We start from the raw sequence: 9,917 nt of genomic DNA, 5'->3' as shown, positions 1-9,917 counted from the left end.
CAGGCCCTCTGAGGGAGCTGAGAGGGAGCTGAGAAGTAAAGATAGTTCTCTAGTTGGGACCATGGACTTTGCATGTTTTATTCACACTCCATGTATTCTGGGAACCTATATAAGTTCTTATTTAACTAACTGAGCAAACTGTATTAATAGGTGGTATGGGCAACTTGAGCTGGCCTCAGCCTAACCAGATAGAAAGATATAGATAAAGCCTTCTTTCTAGTGATATTGGGCTAAGTTCTTTTTTCCCATTTCCACATAAAAACAGATCCAACAAAATCCGTGGTGCCAAGCCCCCAGAATATTTAAAGTGGCTAGTATATTGGAGGGGGCTTCCCTTGTAGCTCAGTTGGTAAAGAATCTGCCTGCAATGCAGGAGACCCGGGTTCGATTCCTGGGTCAGGAAGATCTCCTGGAGAAGGAAGCAGCAACCCACTGCAGTATTCTTGCCTGGAGAATCCAATGGACAGAGGAGCCTGGCAGGCTATAGTCCATGGGGTCGTAAGAATTGAACACAACTTAGCCACTAAACTACTACTACTACTATAGTATACTGGAGCGACTTCCCTGGTGAACCAGTGGTTAAGAGTCTGTGCTTTTGATGCAGGGGACATGGGTTTGATCCTTGGTTGGGGAACTAAGATACCACATGTTGTGCAGGGTGGTCAAAAAAATAAATTAAATTAACAAGGGCTTAGTATACTGGAGCTCCTCTTTTGCCATTCCTAATTCTCTGGAAGAATATAAAATACACGTTTCTTCCAAAGGACAGAATCCAAGTGTTATAGACACATTGGCAAGATCATACCAACTTCTGAATTTGACCTTTTCTAGAAAGATTGTCATTAACCATGGTTCTTGTGGCATGGGTAGAAGTCTGTGTGTCTATTACTCTTAAATTAATATTATTTTTCCTTATGGATCCATTTGTGTATTCTTACTTTCTATTTTTGTAATTATTCAATAGAGGTTTGGAAAAGGATTGAAAGTGTTAGTTGTTCAGTTGTATCCAACTCTTTGTGATCCCATGGACTGTAACCCACCAGGCTCCTTTGTCCATGGAATTCTCCAGGCAAGAATACTGGAGTGAGTTACCATTTCCTTCTCTAAGGGATCTTCCCAACCTAAGGATTGAACCCAAGTCTCCTGTATTGAAGGCAGATTCTTTACTGTCTGAGTCACCAAGAAAAGAACTATCCATCTGAAATCTTGGTGTCTAGTCTAGGAAGTAAGAGAACCAAAAGAATGACTCAAGAAAAGTTGTCTACATATGGAAATATAATACTGAGAGGAACTTGAGACAATTGGCAGTTGTCAGGCTTTATCCTCACGTCTGTTCTCAAGTCCATTGAATTTTTTATTCATAGAGGTTTATTTATTTATTTTTTTAATCTGCTACTTTCATCTCCTGAGAGACCATTGCCTTGCATCTCCTAGAACACACTATTTCAAATGAACTAATGGTGGAGAAACCTTAATAGCATTTCTAATTCTTCCTAATATCATTCTATGATGTCACATTTTATAAGTATTAAAATTCCTTCTTAATACAGTTGCTTATTTTCCCGTTAACAACACTCTGTTCATCGCACCTTGTTTACCTCTAGTGCACATGCCATAGGTAGTATTGAGTAAAGGATGTCATCCAACAGGTCCTAGCATATGAAACTGAAAGGTATCAATGTGCCTTACTGTATCAAAACTCAGAGCATCCAAGGTTAATCACAGGAAGGAAAATCTTCAGTCCTTTTACAAAACAGTCTCAAATTTGTCCTGTGTCTCACTTTCTCCTTGTTGGCTCTCGCCCTTTGATTAATCAGAGGTACGCATGTTGCAGGTTGACAATCTGAACCTCGTTTAGGCAAGACATTTTTTTCTGATTAAAAAAAATGATGTTATTAAAAGGATAGCAATAGAAACAAGGGATATGAAAACTGAGAACAAGTAAATGTAAAAAACAGATTGAGTTGTGAAGGCAGATATCACTGTCTCAGCAATGACTTCATGAAAGTGTCTTCTCTTGGGGAAAGGAAAACACCGGTTTAAGATGCAAAAGTGTGCTAGCAAATCAATGTATGACAAAACCCACTGAAATGTTGTGAAGTAATTAGCCTCCAACTAATAAAAAAATTAAAAAAAAAAAAAAAAAAAGAGATGTGGCCTGAAAAGACAAACCTCCAGGAAATGAAGTACTAAAAATAAGATAGGAGCTGTCACTGTTTAGCTAGAGAATGTGTATGGGGGAGATAGAATGAATTTCCAGACATAAAGAGCAACTTGACTCCAACACAAAGAAATACAAAACATGGAAAGAAGTCATCTATTCATTCAGTAGATGTTTGTTGAGCAGTCTTATGTCTAAGGCACAATCTAAATGCTTTTATACCTGAAATACTGTCAAGTCTAAAATCACTAGGGGCTATTGACAAATCAGATGCAGAAATGTCAGAAAGCCCAAAGAGCAAGTTATATGAGAAACGGTTGTTGGAAATTAGACTGTTTAGACAAAGAGAAAGCAGATATAACCAAGGATCTCAAATTTGTAATGGGATGCTGAATGAAAAAAGGGTTAGATTCTATTGGTAATGTGCAAAGAGTAAAACAAGGAACATTTGCTAGAAAACTCAAAGAAGTAGGCTTTAAATGGAGGAGATAATTACTACAGAATGGTCTGCTTGGAAAGAGTGTCATTCTTGGCCCAGAAGCACTGGAGTGCATTCTAGCTGTGACAGAGGATATTCTAAATTATTCAGCAGCCTTTTCAAATTGGGGGTTTCAAAACCCACAGAGATTTCCTGGAAATGATCCCTGCACTTCATATCGGTAAGGAGAACAATGGTGTACTTTTTTCCAATATGTTTTTTTAAACTAAAATGAGCTAATGAAAATATTTTAATGCAGTTTTCCCTAAATAAAAGCTCTGAAAGCCCCTGTGTGGTTTGAATAAACAAGAGCAGCATTTGAGGCTATGAGACTATATGCTCACGATTTGGTCACTGATTTGTTGATGTGCATGCTTAGTCATTCAGTTGTGTCTGGCTCTCTGCAACCCCATGGACTATAGCCCGCCAGGCTCCTCAGTCCATGGAATTCTCCAGGCAAGAATACTGGAGTGGGTTGTCATTTATTCCTCTAGGGGATCTCCCACCCAGGGATTGAACTGGAGTCTCCTGTGTCTCCTGAATTGCCCGCAGATTCTTTACTTTCTGAGCCTTGGGAAAGCCTGATTTGTTGATATTGTGCAAAAATAACAATTGATTACCTATTGCATCTTTAAATTGTTTGTCTTAACTGTTTATATGTAATTATATTCACATCGGACTAATGGTTAAAAAGAGGAGGCATGAGGAAAAATGATACTGAGATTCAAACTAATACGGAGGGTAAATGTGTGTGTGTGTGCAGTCGCTGTTGTTTCTGACTCTGTGCAATCCTATGGACGATAGCCGGCAAGGCTCCTCTGTCTATGGGGTTTTTCCAGGAATGTTGGAATGGGTTGCCATTTACAGAAGATAGATAGATTGACATAAATAACACATTTGGCTCATGTTGAACTTCAGAAATTGTACTCATCTCCTCAAATTTTGGTCTCTGGTTTAAAATCATCTTTAAGATATATAGCAACAATGACAACAAAGGTTGTGTTTCTTTTGCTGAGGATATAGACTTTGCACCTGGTTTTTAAAATAAATGATGTGTTTATAAAAGACTGAATCTTTCACTTTTTAACATTATTTTTTAAAAATTTAAATCATGAAGTGTTAAAATTTAAGCAGTGGTTTTTAAAAACTGTTTTTGTCCATGTATATATCTTAACACTCAATGACATTTTAGTCTGTACTTTCTGTACATATTTGGTAAACTAGCCAAACATAACATAATAAGACATGAAAAAAATTATGTGGTAATAAATTATTTGTTGTTTTCCATAATCAATTCAAGATAAATCAATAGGGTACATTCTTTAGTGGTTAGAAATATATACTTATATATGTTTTATATATTTTTATAATAGTACTTAAAATTAATAACATTTTTCATTTATTAGTTTTTAAAATTGTTTCTCTTGTGAAATATCTTGTGTATTAAAATACAAAATTTAAAAAATATTAGTAAATTCACGGGAGCTTTTCAGCCGGTACAGTATATAGAATATAATCTAGAAGTTCCCTTTGTGTAATTTTGTCATCCTCATCCTCTCAGCAGTTGTTAGACAGCTGAATTTTTGTTAAGAAAATAACTTCCTTTTATTTATGGATTTGCCACTATGAGTGCATATAAACAATATATTATTTTTTTTCTTCTGGTTTTGAAATTTGTTTAAAAAGACTAACGTGATTGTCCTTATTACCATCAAACTTCCTTTTGAGATTGATCAGTCTTAACCCATATGGTGTTTTATTCAGTAATAATCTTTGCAGCAGTATATCTATTTTCTTAGTATTTTAAGAAAGTCAAAATTTAGCATCATTCATCTTTTTGCTTTTTGTTTTCTTTATTTCATTAGTTTATGCTTTTATTTATTTATTTGAGTTCTTTGAAAATTAGATGGCTCTTTGCCACATAAAAGATCAGCAGTTCTCACATTTCTGACATCTGTGTTCAAGAGTCAAGTTTCTTGACGTCCTTTAAGTAAGACAGGTTCCAGACTCAGCAAACATGTTTTGTGCTTAGTTGCACATAGTTGTATAAGTTATTAATAAATATTTGCTGATCAATACACTAATAGAATTTTGGGAAAGTCCTGTGGAGAACAGTTTCTCATTCAGGGAAGTCAACTATGCCAACTGAGAATTCTACTTTTAGGAGAATCTGATATTATAAATTATGTTTCCAAACCAAAGTATCATAGAAAAGTGTATGGGCTAAAGAGAAACCGAGATAAAGTATATGAAATTGGATATTTAAAAGCCTGAGTTATATGGTTGCTATTTCTTATTCTAAAAGTATACCCTGAAACTGGGGAAATGGTTTCTACATATGTCCTAACGTTGAGCTGTACCTCTTAGCTTTTCTCTAACTTCCCCAGGTTATGCACAGAAGTGAAAAATATAGATATGGCTCTATCATGTTCACATCACAGTAATGTCACAGAGGAGTTACCATCACTCACTTCTAATTACTCCCTTTGCTCAATAACCCCTGCAAAATAGGACTCATTCAGGAATGGGATTCCCCAAGGGCTTCAAGAGCATTTAAATTTCCACTATGAGAAAACAATGTTGCTATTAGTGTTTTGGAAGAGATCTTTACAGAAGGCAGAGGGACTTTCAGCTTTCTGTCACTTAATCTGAGTTTATTTCACTAAGAAGAAAGAACTTTCCAGATTATGAGGGGAGATCCCTGATCCTGGCTTGTGGTATGACGTCAGAAGCAAATTTGGGTGTCAGATCCTAGAGACACAAACAATACAGGGATGAAATTTTCTCCTTGCTAGTCATGTAAGTGCCACCCTCATCTCTCTCTCTTTTTAAGTCCTCTTTTCTTCCTCAGGTAGCCGGTGGAAAGGAGAATTTGGAGTCCCTGGTTTACAAATGGTCTCAAAGTCCAGGAAATGAACAGAAACTTGTGGCTAAGAATAGAACACTGCTTGCTTGGTTTGTCATTTACCTCATGATATTGGCTCACCAACTCCAAATCTCCTTTCTTTACAACCAGGGCTTTGGTCTTGATTCAAAATAATTAAAAAATTGGGCACTTAAATGAGCCTATCCCTGGACACCTTCAGTCCATTTCTCTCCTTCTGTGTGACTCTCTTGATAAGATATCCAGGTATCTCTCTCTGTCTTTTTTTGGAGACTTCAGATTATGTGGGCTTCTCAGGTGGCTCAACAGTGAAGAATCTGCCTGCAATGCAGGAGCCACAGGAGATGCAGTTTTGATCCCCAGGTCCGGAAGATCCCCTGGAGGAGGGCACAGCAACCCACTCCAGTATTCTTGTCTGAAGAATCCTATGGACAGAGGAGCCTGGCGGGCTACAGTTCATGGGGTCACAAAGAGTCGTACAAGACTGAATTGACTTAGCATGCACTCACATACAGATTATGTAGCTCTTGTCTTGGGTCATCTTTTACAACACAAAGCAAAGCTTCTTCTTGGGTTCAGATGCCATATAGCTAACAGAGAAAGTTCAAATATTCAGAGGATGGTGCAAAAGAGAAACAGGTGTATGATCAAGCATCTTTACATGGTTGTTTAGGAAGACTAATATCTGATAGTGTCACGTAAGTCCTTGTACAAGACAAAACAACTGAATGATTTCCTTTCCAGTTATTCATGGAGTTGTTTCATCATCTCATTCATCAGATCTTTATTAAGAACCTACTCTGTGCCGGTCACTGTTTTCTGCACCAAGGGTATAGCAGTACATGTCAAAAAGTATGAACTCTTCTAGACTTTATATTTAAATGTGTGTGTGTGTGTGTGTGTGTGTGTGTGGTGGTGTTTCATGGAGAGACAAGATGGGTTTACATTGTTTACTAAGGAGAACTGGGAGCATTTTTAGAGCCTGGTGACATCAAAAGAAAAAACATAAACAACATAGAGGCGAAGGACAAAATTTGACAAGGTCAGTAATGCCACAGTCCATCACAAGTGCACACAGTGGAAAGACTCATGTCAGGAAAAAAAAAGAAAAGATTTAAATACCTAGCTCTCCCATGTATAGTAACCTCAAATTAGGCAAGTTGTTTACTCTTCCTAATGTTGAGACATTTCCTTTTCTGTACATTTATCTCAAAGGGTTACTGGGAGGATTAAATGAACTGAGATCATGTGGAGTAAACATTTCAAACTGTTATGAGGTTCAACCCTAGGTCTCACCAGAAAACAGATAAAATACAATTTTGTCAGCAGTAGTGGATCACAAATATAGTGATTCTCAAGTTTCATATCTAGAGACATAAAAGAGCCTTTATCTGGTTTTGAGGCTTCTGATAATCCTCCACTCTGAGGGAGCATATGTTTGTATGGTCATCACCCTTCCCTTTAAAAGCCTTGTTCCAACATGAAAAGTACTGTTTTAATAAAGGATATTTTCATTTAGAATCAGTATGATAAACATATTTGGTATAAAAACTATGAAGTTTTGCTATGGTAGCTGCATTCCAGGTTAAATGCTCTGTAATTTGGCTTAGACATAGAATTTCCTTAACTTTGAATCAAGACGCTGTAATTTCACTCACATGTTTCGTTTCTCCAGTACATTCAGCCTGCTGACACAAACCAGGACATTCTTCCACATCCTCTGCTCCCATTTCCTTCCACAGGACTGACATTCCCGGAGATGAAGAACTGCTCTGAGGTGACTGAGTTCATCCTGTTGGGAATCCGCACACGGAGGGGCTGGAGACTATACTCTTTGTCCTGTTCTTGCCCTTCTATGCCTGCACCCTGCTGGGAAACATGTCCATCCTTGTGACCGTTCTTTCTTCTAATCGCCTTCACACACCCATGTATTTTTTCCTGGGGAATTTGTCTGTGTTTGATATGAGTTTCTCCTCTGTGACCTGTCCTAAGATGCTGCTCTACCTCATGGGCCTGAGCCCACTCATTTCCTACAAGGACTGTGTCTCCCAGCTCTTCTTCTTCCATTTCCTTGGCAGCATTGAGTGTTTCTTGTACACCGTGATGGCCTATGACCGCTTCACCGCCATCTGTCACCCTCTGCGGTATGCGGTCATTATGAACCCTAGAGTCTGCGTGGCCTTGGCTGTGGGCACGTGGCTGTTAGGATGTGTCCATTCCAGCATCCTGACTTTGCTTACCTTCACCCTGCCATACTGTGGTCCCAATGAAGTGGCTCACTTCTTTTGTGATATTCCAGCACTCTTACCCTTGGCCTGTGCTGATACATCCTTGGCCCAGAGGGTGAGCTTCACTAACGTTGGCCTAGTATCTCTAGTCTGCTTTCTCCTAATCCTTGTGTCTTATACTCGAATCACCATCTCCATCTTGCAGATTCCATCAACTGAGGGCCGTCGCCGGGCCTTCTCCACATGCAGTGCCCACCTCATCGCCATCCTCTGTGCCTATGGACCCATCATTACTGTCTACCTGCAGCCCACACCTAACCCCATGCTAGGAACTGTGGTGCAAATTCTGATGAATCTGGTGGGACCAATGCTGAACCCTTTAATCTATACCTTGAGGAATAAAGAAGTAAAAACAGCTCTGAAAAAAGTATTGTATAGGACAAACCATGTTCCTGAGATTTAAAAAGAATGGCTGGAAGGGTTGATGATGTGGAATTCTTTCTGCCCCAGTATGTGAAATTTTTCTCTGGAATTCTTACATGTGGCTTTTCAGCCCATGCTGAGTGGTGTGGATGGGTATGTCAAAATACATCATCATCTTGTCTGTTTTATTTTCTTGTATTACCTAAGCCCCTCCTCATAGCTTCAGAATAGCATGTTGTTGTTATTCAGTCACTAAGTCATGCCTGACTCTTTGACCCCATGGACTGTAACCCACCCGGCTCCTCTGTCCATGGGATTCTCCAGGCAAGAAAACTGGAGTGGGTTGCCATTTCCTTCTTCAGAGGATCTTATCAACCCAGGTATCAAACCCATGTCCCCTGCATTAGCAGGCAGATTATTTACCACTGAGTACCAGAGAAACCGTCAAAATAGTATACTCTTATTATTTTGCTTTTCTTTTGTGAAGAATTTCTTGCCACTAAAAGGAAGGAAGGTTGCCTTTGCCATGGTACTTTTCCTACCTTTCCTACTTTACTTCCTGCTAAACTTTTTGTGAGATAAGACAGTGAAAAATGAACTCCCCCAGGTCAGTAGGTGCCCAATATGCTACTGGAGATCAGTGGAGAAAGAAATCCAGAAAGAATGAAGAGATGGAGCCAAAGTAAAAATAACACCCAGTTGTGGATGTGACTTGTGATAGAAGCAAAGTCAAATGCTGTAAAGAGCAATATTGCATAGGAACCTGGTATGTTAGGTCTATGAATCAAGGCAAATTGGAAGTGGTCAAACAGGAGATGGCAAGAGTGAACATCAACATTTTAGGAATCAGCAAGCTAATGGACTGGAATGGGTGAATTTAACTCAGAGGACCATTATATCTACTACTGTGGGCAAGAATCCTTTAGAAGAAATGAAGCAGCCATCATAGTCTACAAAATAGTCCAAAATGCAGGCTCAAAAATGACAGAATGATCTCTATTCGTTTCCAAGGCAAACCATTCAATATCACAGTAATCCAAGTCTATACTCCGACCAATAATGCTGAAGAAGCTGAAGTTGAATGGTTTTATGAAAACCTAAAAGACCTTTTAGAACTAACATGAGAAAAATTGTCCTTTTCATTCCAGGGGACTGTTAAGTTAAGAGATACCTGGAGTAACAGGCAAATTTGGCTTTGGAGCACAAAAAGAAGCAAGGCAAAGGCTAACAGAGTTTTGCCAAGAGAATGCACTGGTTATAGCAAACACCCTCTTCCAACAACACAAGAGAAGACTCTACACATGGACATCACCAGATGGTCAATACTGAAATCAGATTGATTATATTCTTTGCAGCCAAAGATGGAGAAGCTCTATAGAGCCAGCAAAAACAAGACCGGGAACTGACTGTGGTTCAGATCATGAACTCCTTATTGCCAAATTCAGACTTAAACTGAAGAAAGTAGTGAAAACCAGTAGACCATTCAGGTATGATCTATGTCAAATCCCTTATGATTATACAGTGGAAGTGAGAAATAGATTCAAGGGATTAGACCTAATAGAGTGCCTGAAGAACATTTGTGACATTGTACAGGAGGCAGTGATCAAGACCATCCCCAAGAAAAAGAAATGCAAAAAGGCAAAATGGTTGTCTGAGGAGGCCTTACAAACAGCTATGAAAAGAGGAGAAGTGAAAGGCAAAGGAGAAAAGGAAAGATATAGCCATTTGAATGCAGAGTTCCAA

At 38.7% G+C, this 9,917-nt stretch overlaps 1 protein-coding gene across 1 annotated transcript; it reads left to right on the top strand.

The window, feature by feature from the left end:
- Positions 1–7,282: 7,282 nt before the first annotated feature.
- On the top strand, positions 7,283–8,214 carry LOC122706328 (putative olfactory receptor 10D3). Its single transcript, XM_043921478.1, is given in 2 exon segments — positions 7,283–7,325; positions 7,328–8,214. Coding segments are annotated over 2 exon segments (930 nt in total).
- The last annotated feature ends 1,703 nt before the right edge of the window (positions 8,215–9,917 follow it).

Source organism: Cervus elaphus, chromosome 2, assembly GCF_910594005.1.
Source record: "Cervus elaphus chromosome 2, mCerEla1.1, whole genome shotgun sequence".
Classification (NCBI taxonomy): Eukaryota; Metazoa; Chordata; class Mammalia; order Artiodactyla; family Cervidae; genus Cervus; species Cervus elaphus.
Note: the sequence above shows the minus strand (reverse complement) of the source record. Positions and strands in the feature narration are given on the sequence as shown.